Source organism: Ammospiza nelsoni, chromosome 5 (assembly GCF_027579445.1).
Source record: "Ammospiza nelsoni isolate bAmmNel1 chromosome 5, bAmmNel1.pri, whole genome shotgun sequence".
Lineage (NCBI taxonomy): Eukaryota > Metazoa > Chordata > Aves > Passeriformes > Passerellidae > Ammospiza > Ammospiza nelsoni.
Genome location: NC_080637.1, coordinates 52,498,988 through 52,515,625, shown reverse-complemented (window position 1 = coordinate 52,515,625; position 16,638 = coordinate 52,498,988). Strand labels below are relative to the sequence as shown.

General features: G+C 41.8%; 1 protein-coding gene across 1 annotated transcript in view; it reads right to left on the bottom strand.

The window, feature by feature from the left end:
• Positions 1–645: 645 nt before the first annotated feature.
• Positions 646–16,638, bottom strand: part of LARGE1 (LARGE xylosyl- and glucuronyltransferase 1) — a 283,741-nt gene continuing 267,748 nt past the window's right edge. Inside the window, exons 15-16 of the mRNA XM_059472096.1 lie at positions 15,844–16,039; positions 646–11,660 (exon numbers count right to left, since the gene is read on the bottom strand). Of these exons, the coding sequence (XP_059328079.1) occupies positions 11,463–11,660; positions 15,844–16,039 (394 nt within the window). The 3' untranslated portion in view covers positions 646–11,462. The remainder of the gene's footprint in view (positions 11,661–15,843; positions 16,040–16,638) is intronic.

Here is a 16,638-nt window from a genome sequence, read left to right as displayed (position 1 = left end):
TACACCAGCTCTAAGTCACATTAGGGGAGGGGCAGTTGCAGCTCTGAGCACCTGAAAAACCCATCAGCAAGGCTTAAGTAACCCATCAGCAAGGGTTAAGTTAGAAAAGTGAAGGCTTCTGGTTTTTGATTGTTTTTTTTCCATTATCAGGAGAAGGACTCCTATTTAATGTAAAATCCATGCTGCCACACAGCACATAAAGCCTTTGCAATACTAAGCTGTTAGACTTGCTGCCATGCTGGTGGTGAGCTGTCATCTATTGCAGAGGATCCATCTGCTTGTTGTCATACTTACACAGGAACTGAATAAGCTGCCCCCATCTGCCAAAGTTTTGGCTTTCATTACAGAGAGACAACAGCAGGAAGGAGGTCAAGGTCAAGTAAAGCAGATAAACATGATTAACTCGGAGCAGATGATGACTCACCTGTCTTCAGTGGGAACAGCCTGGTACTAATGTGTCTGATTGAACCAGGGTTGGTGGGATAAACCAACTTAAAGAGAATGACAGTGCAAAAATGAAAAAGTAATAAAAAGCTTGAAGTTGAAAGCAAAACAGCTCATGACCTCTTTCTTTTTGTTCCCATCTGAAGAAACAACGGTATGCTCTTAAAATCAGCACACATCAAGTCAGACGCTGGAAAGGAATTGAGAGGATTATTTCACAATTTTATTGCACAATTGAAAATTAACCTGTTTGTTTTTTTTTTTCCAATATTTACAAGCCATTTACTTTGCACACACAATCTAAACAGCATTTTCCCCAGTAAAATTGTCACCTAGAAAACTTACGCACGGACTGAAGTTTATGTGTAAATTAAGTGGTTTGTGTTAAATGCAAATTGCCTCAGTCTGGAGGGGGAGGTGCTTGGGAGATGAGGCGGCATAAGGAAAGAAGACACATTTTCTTTCCTCTTTCCTGAAACATTACTTAAAAATCTTTCCCCAAGCTGGGGAGAGAAACAGAAGAGTTGAAGCAGAAGGACAGCCAGTCAGGTAATATATTGGGAAATTCAAGGTGCTGAGTTGAAAAGTCAGAATCTTCAATGACACAAGCCTAGCTCACCCTAAAGGTCATGGCACTCCAGTTTTCCCCTGGAGAATGTAGAATCACCTTGGCCATGAGAGAAAAAGAATGAGGTTTGAGTCTTAAGAAGAAACACACGTGGAAAGCCATCGCTGGGGGATTTTACCCCTTTCTCACAGTTTCTTACCTGCACTGTTGGAAATGTGCTGGCTGACACACTGCCACAGACCTGGCACAACCCAACCACCAATGCCAGGGGTAATATTTTACCCACCATTATGAAGCCCACGGTTTTGGGCTGAAAATGAGTGCTTTTCTGCTGTTAGCACAAACTGTCTGTCACAACATGCAGCACAGTCTCTGGAGTGCACAAATCACCCTCCTCCCGTGGCTGATCCACCCACACCTTTTCTGTCACATGGATTGTTGTTCTCAAGTTTGTCAGCTAATATCGAGTATAAGGCGTTGCAGCACTTACTGTTTAGTTTCCAGAGGATTTTGACACCTGCAATCTCAAATGAGTATGTGGCAACTCTAAAACTGATGCTCACTACCTGCACTGTAACCCTTTCTGCTACTCACAGAGCAAGGGGTGATGTGGTGCTGAAGTGAACTGAAATGCCTCTTCTGAAGTCCTGTTCATTCCATTGACTCTCAAAGGAAACAAAGGGGACTGCGAGGGATGTCAGTCACCAGAAAAGGCTGCCCAGGAAGTGTTACCATCCCTGGAAGTATTTAAAAGATGAATAGGTGTAGCACTTAGGGACATGGCTTAGTGGTGGACTTGGCAGTGTTAGGTTAATGGTTGGACTTGGTCATAGATTTCTTTTCCAACCTAAATGATTCCATGACTCTATGACCAACTCCCACACCATGGGTCTCAAGACAGCTGCCAAGCTGTATGGGCTAAATCAGGGCCTGAATGGTTGTAGCTGGGCACCTAAGAACTAAGGATTCTGGCATTGTGAGATTCATCTGGTATTCAGATCACTTTGGTGCTACCTTTCATCAGGTTTTGGGTACCCTAGGGATGAGAAGTGGATGAAGTTTTGTTTTTGCATTAATGGCATTTGAGGCCTAAGTATTCTCTCTCCTCTCCCCTCCCCTCTCATTTTTTTACTCTTTCTTTTTTTTTAATTTAACATGTTATTGATAGTTTAAGGGAGCCAGTAATGGAGAAGTATCTTTTCTCTGTGTAATAGTTATAATCAGATCTCAGCACTGTGGATGTTGTATATATTGTCTTTAAAATGCCTGTCAACACCAACCTAAGGTAAGATTTAGGGCTGCAGCAGATGGGAACAAGGAGAAAAAGTGGAAAACGCAAGAATGGGCTGACTGAAGAAGGATCCTGAAATGGAACCCTACAGAAATAGGGAAATTTGTAAATACTGGAAACCTGTGCTAAAATTCCTGGCTTGAGGAGATTACTAACCCTCATAGTGCTGCTGATTCCAGCCACACACTTATGCTCTTTCTCTCAAAACAGTATTTTCCTGGAAGGTATATGGATGTAGTAGACAGAAAACTTTGAACAAAATGAGTATGTTAAAAATAAACCAAAACATAGTGAACCCATTTTTACAGCTTTAAAATGATGAATTTTTTATCAGGTGTAGCTTGAAGATTAAAATTGAAAAAAAAAAAAAACCCTGCAGAATAAATTTGTTTGGAGGTTTAGGTGCCATGTAAGAAACACTGCTCAGTACTGAAATCATGCAGTGGTCTGGTATGAGCCAGTAGACTTTCATACTTATTGGAAGAGACACAGCTAAGGTAGAAATAAAATCTGAGATAGCACAAACTAATAAAAAAATCCCCCAGGCTACAGGAAAGACTTTCCCTGCACTATCATGGAGGACAACTCAATGGCCCCTCAGTTCTGTTCTTCTCCACAGACAATGCTGTAATGTTTTCAAGTCTGACAGATGCAGAAGAAAGTTGCAACATATTAAAATAAATAAAATAGAATCACAGAATGTTCTGAGTTGGAAAAGATCCACAAGGATTACCAGGTCCAACTCCTGGTGCTGGACAGGACCATCCCCAAGAGTGACACCTTGTGCCTGAGAATATTGTCCAAATGCTTTTTGATCTTTCTCAGGCACAGTGCTGTGACCACTTCCCTGGGGAGCCTGTTCCAGTGCCCAAACACCCCCTGGGTGAAGAACTTTTCCTGATATCAAACCGAAACCTCCCCTGACACAAGTTAAGGCCATTCCCTCAGGTTCTGTCACTGGTCACAAGAGAGAAGAGATCAGGGTCTGCCCCTCCTCTTTCCCTCATCCTGAAGTTTCAGTTGCAGTGAGGTCTCCCCCCAAGTTCCTTCTTTTCCAGGCTGAAAAAGCCAAATTATCTCAGGCACCTCCTCTGGCTTCCCCTCTAAACCCTTCAGCATCTTTCTGGATCTTTATTATACTGTGGCTCCCAAGCCTGGCCCTAGCCCTGGAGGTGAGGCAGAGCAGAGCAGGACAATCCCTCCGTGGCCTGGCTGGCTGTGCTGGGCCTGATGCCCCCCAGGACAGGGCTGGCCCTCCTGGCTGCCAGGGCACTGCTGGCTCACGTTCAACTTTGAATATAAATATCTACATTGAATAACATTAATAAAAATATTTTTCAAACTTTTAATTTCACTTATGAAAATGGAAAAGAAAGCACTAAAATTTAGAAAATATTTGTGTCTTGGGTGATGTGATTCAGAGTTGTTCTTTAGTACATGTATTTTTTTTTGGCTCTATAAAGCGTAAAGAGAAAGATGATGATAGTGCCTGTATTCTCTGCATTTATGACAGAAGCTGGAAGGTTAACTTGGTGGATATTTTATATTGATGACTCTCTGTGAATGTCAATCCTTGTGGGTCTTTACAGAACTCAATAGCTTTTTTTATTTTTTTAAATTGCCGTTGCTGTTCTTTGAAGAAGACTTAACAGTGAAAAATACAAGATGTAAACTCTCTGTGAGCCATTTGAACCTGTATGGAAATATTCATTGATGTTATGGACGGAAAACATAATTTTGCTTATCTGTCTATTCTCTTGTCAACACAGCAGAAGCTTACTGCCTGGCCTGAACACTGAGTCTCAGGTCAGCTGGATTAATTGGTGCTAATATAATTAATAAACACTGAGCAAGGTGTCAAGGGAAAATACACACATCTCTTGTTCTCATTCTAGACCAGCCAACTGCTGAGTCCCATCCTTTCCTCACCCCAAGGCGCCTCTGTCACTCACAGCAAGTGTACATGAAAAATGCAGAAGAGCTCGGTGAAATCTGTCATCAGAATAAGAGATTTCATACTGAACTCGCTATTGCCATCTACAAACAGTCCCAGGTGGTGGTGCCCCTTCCTTCCTGCTGCTGATGGTGAGGTCTGACTGGATGAAGAGTTCATGGATCAATCTGCAAGGACAGCTCTTCCTTCCCTTATAGTGTCACTGTTGGAACAAGAGTTCCACAGGCAGATCAAAAGAAGAAATTCGATGAACCTCACTAACTCTAGCTTTGCCCCAACCATTGACCTCAGGGCTGACAATTTAAGAACAGCTGGATAGTTGAGACTCCTACGGTTATCAAACTTCTATTATCTTTATTCTTTTTTTCCTTTTTCTTAAGGGCACCAAAGGATCAGTGTGGGAATCCAAAGAATTGGAACAAATTAAATATCTTTGAGCTGTGAATGGTTTACTGTCAGTGCTTTCAAGAATTTTACAATCCATAGAATTTACTGAAGGTGGGATGCATTGGCCAGTGTTTGTTGAGAAATGATACAAATCCAGAATGGGGTTAGTCCAACCCACACATCCTATGAACAGATCTTCTGGGACTTCAAAATGCTTATGTCTTCCTCATTCCTCTGAAAATCTGGCTACTTAAAACAAACCCATCATATCCCCACCTGCAATTATTTACTTCATATTTCTTTGCTTACCTGACAGACTGCTCATAGTCCTTAGAGTGGTCCCAGTGATGGAGCAGACATGCTTGGACAGAGCTGGGATTCATCACTCTTGCAAGTTCAGCTGTTAGGATTTGTAGCCTGGGGGTGAGTGCTACAAGGCCTCTGAATGTGTGATTGCCATCAGCTTCGTAGGATCCCCTCCACATGAGAAAAGCCTGCAGAACAGAACTGCAGGTGTTCTGCTCTGAGAGCATGGGAGATAATTGATTTTCCTAAATCAGTTTATACCTATCCTTTGGGGAAAGAAAAAAAGTCTGTCTTTGCTCAAAATCAAGATTGCTATCACATTATGAAAACCTCAATGAAAGAAGAAGTAAAAAGGAGTATCATACACCCAGCTGCTTCATTTGCCCAAATATTGTGCATTCTCTGCAAAGAAAGAAAGATAACTCCCTCAAAAAAACCTGAATGAAGAATTGTGCACAGACTACATCCTACTATATATGTGAGAGGGGACAGATACAAGTTTTATGAGCAAATCACCAACACCACCACCAATTTGAAATTTCAGATCTTCTAACTTTCATGTGATTGAATTTGCAGCCTTATCACAAGACTTGTGATGTAATTGTTAATGCTGAAAATTCACACCTCCACTGAGTCTCAATCATGTTGCCATAATACTCAGAAATAGGCTAAGCTTGGCTTGAATTACCTGGCCTAATATGTTTAGGGAGTTCTTCTTGATCATACCTGGTAAGGGTGTCTAAATCCCTGGTTAGAGAATTACCCTCAGGTCAGAACTGTTTCTTTGGGAATGAAATTTAGTGTCTTGTGGCAGTGGACCATGGAGCTCTCAAATGGAGCCTTTCCTACCTGTGCAGTGACTTCCACAAATTCATGCTGCAGAGATTTAAGACATTTTAACCCTACAGAAATAGTAATGTGCTAGAAGTCAGCAAGCTGCTCTTACCATATGAGGAGAAGCCACACACAATGACTGACCAGATACAAACTCTAAGCCTGAGTTCAGATTGTTTGCATCCTGACACTTTCAGTGACCTAACACTTCCACTGGAGTAGCCACTAACACGTCTGGATAAATATGTTCATATGAATGACCACATAAATAAATATTTGGCTGGCTTTCTAATTCCCAGATTATTTTTTTCAACTCAACATCATAGTTCTTCTCTGTAAACAAACCCCAAATCCCAAGTAAGGGTAAGAGGAAAATGTTCCAGGCAACTGACACATACACAGCTCCTTTTGAAATTCTCAAGGACTTTATGTTCTGTTCTGGGAGTGTATTACTACTCATAAAACCAAACTCTTATAAAAGCAAGATTTTTCTAAATCCAGGTTTGTAAGCATTTTCTGAGCAATTATTTGCTGTGCACAGCCAGCAGCTCTTCCAAGCAATTTCATTTCGTGAAACAATATACAATCTTCAAATAACCCACAACACCTAAGTGTTTGGATGTAAACACACCATCTAAATATACATTATTAATTACTAATCCTCAGATGTAAAAATTATTTCATTGAGCTATCAATGCTTCTACATTTTCAGTGGTGCAGTGGAAATACCTGATTATTGGCTGGCATTTTCTACTAGCGACTTATTTGTTCTAGTTTCACCTAGTGGAGTTGCAAAAACTTAGCTGCTTTTTTTTCCCTAATATTGAAATATGTTTTGAGCTAACAATGATACATTCTCTTTCTAGCACTCCCACCACTGAAAGTGTTAGACCTTGTTGAAGTTCATAAATAATGACACTCACCCCACTTGCTGAGCTTCCTGTGTTCTGCTGCTGCTGCCCTGAAACTTGAGGAACACCCATACAGTATCTGGCAGAGCAGGAGGGAATGTCCTGAGCAATGCCTAAGAGTAATATCTCTGCTGATTTGCCAGGACTCCCAGTGCTTCTGGCCATTAATCTTCCTCAGCTGAAAACAGATGGGGCTATTAGGCAGGCTGGAGTAATGGGGGAAACTGGCAAGACAGAGAAGGAAATGCATTATCTTCTGGGTAGAGCTGCACATAAAAATGAGAACATTAAAAATGTATTTTTCATATTTAATTGGACGATGTATAATTATACCTACCAGAAAATGATGTGCAATGTGCTTTGTGCAGGGCATTTATAAAACTGTTAAGCTGTGCTAGGGCCTTATTTTCCCCTGTGGAGAGAAACAGCAGCTACAGTTTTGATGAGGTTTTTGTGCTTTTCCCTCTAACACAGGGCTTACTCTGCTGCCACAGCTACTGCAAATAACACTACAAAGTGCCTCTGCTTGTTGCAGTAAAAGAAAAATGCAGCTTACAATTTACCAACAAACCACATGAAGCCAACCAGGTAAAAAATCAGTACTTTAGGAGTAATGGGAGCATATGTCAGATTCAGTCTAACTAAGGCGATGGAACTGCATGTACAGCTGCTGGATCCTTTATGCCATGGCATCCAGGATAATGATTACAAACAGAAAAAATAAAAATAGCAAATTATGAAGTGGGACCAGATTGTTTACATAGGAAAACTAGCAAGGCTGGAAGGAATTACTACAGCTAGGACTTGGGAAAAAACCTGATAGATACTAAGAACTATCCCAGATAAACAGAGACATTTTCTGTGTAGGCAAATGGTAGATGATCCTTCGAGAGAAAGTGATATGATGGAAACTACAGCCAAACTTTTGAAGATGTGTGTATATATCTCTATACATAGATATATCTACTGTGACAACAGAGAAAAATCATGGAAACATATCATAAGGGTATGATAAGGTATCAATTAAGTGTTTAATCCAAAACTTGCGCTGGCAGAGCCTGTTACATCACAGGAAGAAGCATGAAAACAAAAATAGGAGGACTAGGTGCCAGGCAGCAGGTTATTATTTGGAATAATAATTATGTCTGATAGTGGTGGGATGTCAAAAGGTGCTGGAAAATGCACAGTTCTGGCTTTGGGATTTGAAAAGTTTACAATGACTCCTAAATGTCAATGTTTTGTAGTGGAGAGGGAAAAGGGAGATACAGAAGGGAGATACAGAGCCCAATTTCTGTAATACTTTATTTCTGATCCCCTAATTAGGAAATTAGAAAAATTTCACATTTAGGAAGGTGAAGAGGAAAATACCCTCAAAACCTAGTAGGGTGACATTCAAGGTAAATTTAAAAAACAAAAACATGATTTTCTTTTTAAAGAATCAATGGCTCTAAAAAAATGGACTAGAAAAGCTGAAATCCTCAGATTAAAATAGAAAGGGCTCTGATAAGACAGCCATGGAGTATGGTACCCCTTGGATGAATGGAAGACAATGACAAGGAAATGTTGATATGACTAAATGGGTAATTTTAGAAGTTATTCAGGCCAAATAGGAAACTTTCAGAGAATGGAAATAAAACTGTGTAAAGCTGAAAGGAAGGTATGTAACAGTTAAGATGAAATTTGAGAAAGCTAAGAGGGAATCTGAAGAGCAAACAGTAGAAAGTTAAAACTGAAAATGAACATTTGCTCAGTACACCAAAAGCAGAAAGTGGAGATAATGGGCAGGCCACCCCAAACAAGTAGAAGAAACAATTAAAGACAATAAAGACATTGCCAAGAATCTAAATGATTTATTTGCATCAGTCTTCACTGAGAGGGTGCTGGAGTGGTATCTAAACGAGAGACTCACACTTTCCAAATATCAAAGATAAGGAGAGGATCAAGGATAAGGAGATTGAAGACTCAAGAGAGAAGTTGCTGGAACAAATCAATAAATCAAAGGCATTACGTTACCAGGTTTATCTGCTACTTCTGGAAGATTTCAGGAGAAAACTGAGAATCAAGTAACAAAGTTCCTAGCAAAGACTTACTACAGCAGAGGACTGGAAGACAGCCAGTGTTATAACTGAGTTGGGAATTTTTTTTGTTGTTGGTGGTGGAGTTTTTCATGGTGTTGGAGGAGCCCTGTCAGTTACAGACAGATATGTAATCCTAACTTGCCATCAGGTAAATTGTTTGAAATGTGCTAAAAACCCCCAAGACCCATACCTCTCAAATTATGAAGCACAGAAACAAATATGACATGACAGATACAAGTCAGTACAGTGTCTATAAGGACAAAAAAAAGGGACTCTTTGTACCTACTACCAATCTCTGAGCTGGTTACATCAGCCAGCACACCTAAGCCTACCCAGGAGGTCCCAAGACTCAACCTACAGGCAAGTAGCAAATCATTACCTCCTTGCTCCCCCATCCTTCACCACTGAGAAGAGAATAATGAGAAGAATGCTTATAATGGAGCAGCCAAATAATGGCTATGCTGCTGTAGGACAATCCAGCCGACCCTTGGGCAATGTTGTTAAGCCAAGGAGAAATGTACATCTGGAATGCATATGGAACATAATGGTGGCCACACTGAAGCTCTGACTGGAGATTTCTTGTAGGTACAATGAATGGTAGCCTCTTTTAGATCAGCTTCGGGATCTTTCTGCACACTGGCTAATCAACAGTCCCTGTGCTGCAGGGTTCTTCTCATTCTCAATCAGTACAATGACCTCTGCATTTAATCATAATACAGGACTTGGGGAGTTAAGACTTTGATGTTTTTAAAAGAACGTATCTTGGCCAGCACTAAACACTAATATCACTTCTTCCCAACTCTCTCCAGCTTTTTATGTAAATCTTTACATAAAGCTATTAAGAACAGAGAAAAAAGCTCTTTGGAAAATTATGCAGAGATATATTCTTATGCAGCCAACACTCCCAGGGAAAAAGTGAAAACTACACGGAGCCTCCCGCCCCTTTTTATTTCTTGTCAAAGACATTGCCTTTTTTGGCTTTTCTTATATATACACAGAATGATGAACTGATATTTGTAGTTTAAATGTCTGGTTTAACTGCGTGGTTTCCACCGTATCAGAAATCTCTCACAAAATGTCAGGTTAGAAATAAAACCAAGCTCTAGAGGGATGAGGTGGGGAGGAAAGTAGAAGGTCCAGTGGCTGAAAAGCAAAATGGAAAAATGTGAGCAGAACGCAATATGGATCCATTTCCCAGCTCAGGCAGTGGTATTGGTACATGTGGTTGTTTGGGGTTTGGGGCAGGGAGACAGACACATTTCTCACTGAGTTGTTTCTGCTTTCTCTATTAACATTGCAACAGAAATTACAAATAGCCCTGAAAAGGGTAGTGCACCTCATCTCTTCCTCCCATGTAAACACAACATTAATACTGAAGATAAAGAAAATGGCAAAAAGTCCAATGTCTTGTTTTCTGCATTTTGCTTGTTAGGTTCCTGTTCGCCCTCCAGCAAATTCCTGTGTGTACCGATGTTGTGAACTTGACCAGTCCACGTTCAAGCAAACACTCACTCAGATTCCCAACACATTCTTTTCTCCCCGTCCAATGGGGAGTTTATTCCTAACAGTTCTGCTCCTTTTAATTATAAACTCCTTTAACGAAGTAGTTCTGAGACCTTGCAGCAGGCAGCAGGAGAGCACCAAGGCTACTAGTTGCCTTTTACTCGTTTATATTCACTGTTCAGCAAAGAAGTCCACTTAAAGCCTAAGGCCCAGAGCCTTCACGGATGGGCAGCATTGAAATGAGCCTACAAATCGGTATTCCCCTGGTACAATGTGCCTTATAGGTAAAATCCAATTCCTGCCTAAAAGAGATAAAGGGTTAGAGCCAGGCCCTTTATCTTATGAGACACATGAGAACAAGTTACTCTGATGAAAACAGACTTTAAACTGACAAGTTCTGTTCACTTTCTGTCAGAGCAACTGATCTTCTTTACTGGACCACCAAAACAGAAGATGGCAAAGAAACACAAGGGAGATATTTCCTTGGCAAGGAAAGGAGCAGCATTTAGAACTGGGGCCAAGGCAGAGTGGGATATAGGGGATTTTCCTGATAAAACAATTAATTTGAGAAAAAAAAGATCAACTGATATAATGTATACAACTGAGCCAGTAACACACCTTCTCAGGAGTGCAGTATTGTACAAGTGTCCCCTGTGTTTTCAAGGCTAATTCAGACCTTTGGCTCATCCTGCATTAACAAGGTCATCCATTGTTAACAGGGCCCCTGTGAAAGTTCACAGGTGAAAGTTCCCTTTTAAAGTAGTGCAGATTTGAAATTCACAGGACAGCGACCCGAAGATCTTCCTTTACAGATAAAAAGCATGTCAAATTATTAAATAGCAACATGAAATCCTATATTCTGAAGGTCTGTCTGTGCCCTGCAGTCAAGAGAGCGGAGTGCAATCCCAGCCCCTGCCCAGTCCCACCTTGGGTGGCTCAGAGGGTGCCTGGCCGGCCCCGCTCACACGCGCCTCATGAACGCTGAAGCTGACAGAGCCGGGGCAGTCGGAGAAGGGATGACGAGCATCGTCCGAAGATATGTCACTTCAAATTTCTACTGTTAGAACTGCCAAGTATGATATAAAAACAGAAAGTATTTCTCAGTTTGGAGTTCGAAGGCCAGGCCCCAAACGCTGAGCAGCTCTTGCCTCAGTGTCCCTGTTGGCCAGGCAGGGGCCCCACGCTGCTAACTGTTGTTCTCTGCCGTCAGGTATTTGAGGGCCGCGAAGCCGTAGTGGCGCGACATGTCCTGCTGGAACTCCTCCTTGAGCGTCTTGAGACAGATGCGGTATTGCTTGTTGGAGCGGAACTTGGTGATGTCGAAGCTGGGCGCGTGCGGCATGTGGATCATGTAGGCGTTGGGCAGCACCGTGAACTCGTATTCCTGCGGGACAAAGACACGGCTGTGAGGGGGATCCCCGCCTCCCACAAGACTCCTCCTCAGCCAAACGTGCTCCAGCGCCGAACGGCGCCGTTTGTGTCTCCGGAACAACAAACCCATCAGGAATCTCAAACAAACTGCCTTTGTTTTTTCAAGTAGCTTTTTCTTGGTTTTTTGAAAGATCTACGTAATCTTTTTGTAAAATCATAGAATTTTTGGGGTTAGAAGGCACCTTTAAAGACAATCTAGACCAACCTCCCTGCAATGAGCAGGGACATCTTCAACTAGATCAGGTTGCCAGAGCCCCATCCAATCTGTCCTTGCATGTTTCCAGCGAGGTGGGGTCCATATCCCCTCTGGATAATCTCCTCCAGTGTTTTCCACCCTCATGGTAAAAAAACTCCAGCTATTTTAAAACATTATACCCCATATAAGCCAAATAATGCGGAAATATTACAAAAGGCACACCTGAAGCCATGTCTGCCACGCAGATTTTTCAGCAGTGTGATTGCAACAACACAGCTGTGAGTACACAGCTAGAGTCTTACGTGTCCATGCAAAAACATGGCTTTGCCCCTAAAATTTATTTTGCTTGGGATAATGGAATAAGCTACATTTACAAAGACAAAACTGCATGGCATATGTTGCTTTGCCTATATGCTAAGATACTTACAGAGACAGAACTGTCCAAAATTATTTATCAACCTGAAATAAGGGGAGAATATGGTGTCATTTATAGGCAATGTGTGAAAATGGACCCGCTAATTCCATATGCTTTGAGACATTTTAACTCAAATTAAGTTCTTCCTCACAAAGTTTGAGATACTGTGCTAACTCTCCTTCTCCTGTAAAACTACTTCACTTATTCTCTTTATATCTGACCAAGTTCTTTGACAATTTTTGTTGTTAAAAAAATGATGGTTGATTTAAGTCTCCATTATTCCTGTAAGATTCTTTCAATTTTTATAGGTAAATATATGAGGATTAGAGCAAAGCTCAAAAAAGCCTGATTCTTAGACAAGCTGAAAGTTCACTAGTGTAGTAAACGCAACAAGCAGGTATCTTCTGCAAGGCACTGGGTAAGAGATATGAACCTTGTTATTCTGTAGCCAAATGAAGTACCCTAATCACTTTTCTCATATGGAATTTCAATAAGTCAGATTTGTATTGGATGCAAATGATAAAGAAACTTTGAAGCCTGCACAGTCAAATTTCCTATTTTCTCACACGGTTTCTATCTGTAGCTGTTGCTGGATGGACTCATTAACCCATTAACAAAAGAAACTGGCCAGGGAAGGAACAGCCACAGAGCATGCTGCCTTTACAGGAAGTGGTGCAAAATACCCCCTGGCTTGTAATTCCCAGTCACTTGTAGATTTAGGACTCTGTAGAGAGGCAAAGAATATCTGCTGCAGAAAGGCAGAGTACTCCAAAATATTTTAGTAGAGATTTATTAGTAGAGTTTTTTAGTAGGGAAAAAACCACACGTGTGCTGATAAACCTGAGTGTTTCACCTGTATGTGCAGCTAAGTGCAGATGCAGCTCCTGTTTCCCTATAAGAATTCCTGCACCCTGACAGACAGTGCTAAAGTGGTAAATCTCGATGCCAATTTACAATGTTGTCATATACAGGAATGGGGTCCTCTGAAATTCTGTTTGGGGTGAAAAATGTATAGCAAGAGCAAAATAATCTGATGCTCACATGCAGAATTCATGCACCTGGAAGATGCTTAGGACTAATGGGGAACCAAATGTGAAACCAAAGGCTGGCACCATGGAGTGAGGAGAGCTGATAAACTACAAACTACAGAAAATTACTCTAAAGAACCTTGGGCTGGAGCTGCAGAGGAAGATGCATTCCCCTCATACAACCTTTTCTTTGTTCTCTGTTTGCATCTCAAGGCTGTAATACTGCAGGTCAGGGACTGTCTACACTCTGCAGTGCTAACTCTTCAGCACAGCAGCATTCTCATCCCTCTGAATGGCCTTCAGACACATAAAGCCTTTCAAAAAACTGTGAGTCTACTGCTAATAATCCCCTTTGAAATATGCTGGGCTAGGGTCCTGGAAAAAGGGACACTTACAGTCTAGCACAGTCACTGGAAAGGTAGGGAAAGGTTTCCTAATGACCTCGCCCTACCTCATGGAAGCCTCTGTTGAGAAGCCAATGCACTTGCAGGAACCTCTGTCCCTAGCTCCTAGATTACAAATTCTTTAGATGGAGACTAGCATTATCTGTGCATTTGTACAGCATCCAGCTCAGGGGACACCTGCATGCTCCCAGAATAACAATGATGATTATCTCCATGCCATGTCCTGCTCTGAGGGATGGCAGTGGCACAGGTTCTTGGAAAGGGATCTGGAACAGACCTCTTGACAGACACTGCAGTCATGACGAGCAGTGAAATAACTGAGAAGCTGCTCTGCCTGCTGGTAATGAAGCCAGCCTAGCAGCTGGCAGCAACCTGATCTGTGCACACCCCAAAGCAGAGGAATGCCACAGGGGAGGTAGCTGTGCCATCCCACGTCTCCTCTAGGCTCATTTGTGGGACAACTTGCCAATATCCAAATTGCTACAGAGGAAAAGGAAGCTTCTTTTAAATGTGATACTGTGCTCAAGGCTGGAAGAGTGAGAAGAACAATTTCCCAGAGTTAATTCCAACCCAATGGTCATTTAAAATAATTGCACTATGATCAACTTTGAAAACTGTTTCTATTTCCCATGTGTGAATCTCTGTGCTGAGCAGACACCTCTGAACAGAAGAGTTAAATCCTGAATGCTACATAAGAGCTGCCACTGGGAACATAAGCCTTGTTACCCATATTAACAAATAATAAACCATTACCCTGGCACTCTCCACAACTGATGGTTAATTAATTAGTGCTTGGAAAGTGCACTAGAAAATTACAGTGCTATAGCAAAGTATTATTAACATTAATATAAGGGAAAATGTTTTTTCTAGTCTGTAATAATTTTTTGTCATGTAAGTAGGTACAAATTTGTTGGGAATGACCTTGGCAAACAGAGGGCAAGTGGCTGCCAGCCCAAGGTGACCATGTGGTTTTGTAAGCAGAAGTAGAAAATATCCTTCCCACACATGCCTGCACACAAATACACTGTAGCCCACACCCCAGAGACACAATCTCCCACTAACTTGCTCCAAGCCTTGAGCTGCTCTGCTTCACATAAACTGGTAAGACTTGAGCAAAGAAGGATCTGCTCTATTCCAGATTGATAGCAGAAGCTATCACAGGAGGATAAAGATCACCAAAACTGATTTTTTTGGTTAGCATGAAATGCTACTAGTTCAAACACTGGGATTAAAACCAAACTGAAAAAAACTACAACAAACCCAAACTAAAAAGAAATGCCATGACCCAGATCTTACTGATGAGCACAGTGGGTAGCTCCTCATTCAAGAACAGCAGGGTGATGCAAATCCTGCCATTTCAGTGAGCAGCAGCACTGGGCTCCCATGGAGCCATAGTCACTGCCAGCCTCTAAGATTTAGGTTGGCAGCAGGGACCTTGGCAACTCTGAGAGCTCTGGTGCCAGTCTGGGACTCCTGAGCTTTCTCTGCATCCTTATTATTATAAATTCTGCCCAGCAGCTTCATCCCAAGTCACAGATCCAAGAAGCAGGTAGCCCAAGGCACAAGTACCTGGATCCTTTGGAGTCAGCACCACAGCCCCAGACTTTGGAAATGTAAAGACCATCTTTGCAGAAATGTGCTGTAAATTCCAGCCAGAAATTAAAGATGCTTGCCTTGAATTCAACTGAAGATTAGTTTTTGAATTGTAAATTAGTATTTGGGACTCACAAACCTCAATTTAATGGAAAAAATCCAGCTAGGTCTACATGTTCCTTAATAAGTGATGGGATTGGCAACAACTGCTTCAATGCTTCGGTCAGGAGGAAAGCACTACAGGGATTGTGCCTCTGCAAAACAATGGATTTCTTAAAACTGACAAATAAATGAACTCAGACTCAGCTCTTCATTTAATACTTGACAAGCATTAAACAGAGTGTTCCCAACTCAAGAAGTGCTCATTAAGGAGCTCAGTAAGGCCAGATGAACACTTTGGTGATGCAAAGCGTGACGCCTTCCTACAGGACACAGCCTTGGTTGGAACAACCCTGCTGCAGAGCCCTAGTGAGATACTCGTGTGTCTGTCACCTCCTCACCTGTGCATCCAGTTCCATGATGTGAGCTACTTTGTTCCAGCCAAATCCCACAAAGCGCCTGTCATACTCCGGGCAGTCCTTCCTGACGACGACGTATGGCTCAAAGTCTGCTTCCCACTCCACGCGGTAGGGAGTGGTGGCCGTTCGCCACTTGGCAAAATTTGTTGGCGCGTGCCCTTTCGTCCAGACGTGGTACCTGAAACAGACATAAACAGCAGGGGCGTGGGGAGGCAATTAGATAGAAAGCATCTTGGCAAGGAAACAAAATATTACCTGTTAGATGAAATGCTCAAAAATAAGGACATTAGCTTACAGTTCACATCATCATTTTCAGGACACGTCGGAGGCAATTTCTAGGACTATTTCCAGCACGCCTCCCGGAGCTCAATGCTTAAACACATCTAGTTGGTGAAGGATAGTGTGAAAACAGTACCTCATGCTAATGTGAGAAACCATTACACAGTACCCTGTCAGTTCATCTGCACTACAAGGGCTGTGTCTTATTCCTAGCAACCAAGCAGCTGCATCGGTCGGTGCTCTAAAATTGGTGTAGAAATCTGCAGCTCAGACAAAGTCCCTAAAATTAGCTATTTCCCCACCATGGTGATATTCACGATCTGTTTTACAGGCAATTTTATAATTTGCATGAGAGACATGTGCAGCTCTGGACAGATGTCCTATGTTATTAATTATGGTTATTACTATGGCAGGAACCAAGCTGCATAATTACATTAATAAGTAAAATATTACATAAAGGCTTTCTGCTCTAAGTTCTACATTGTGGGGAGTACTCCT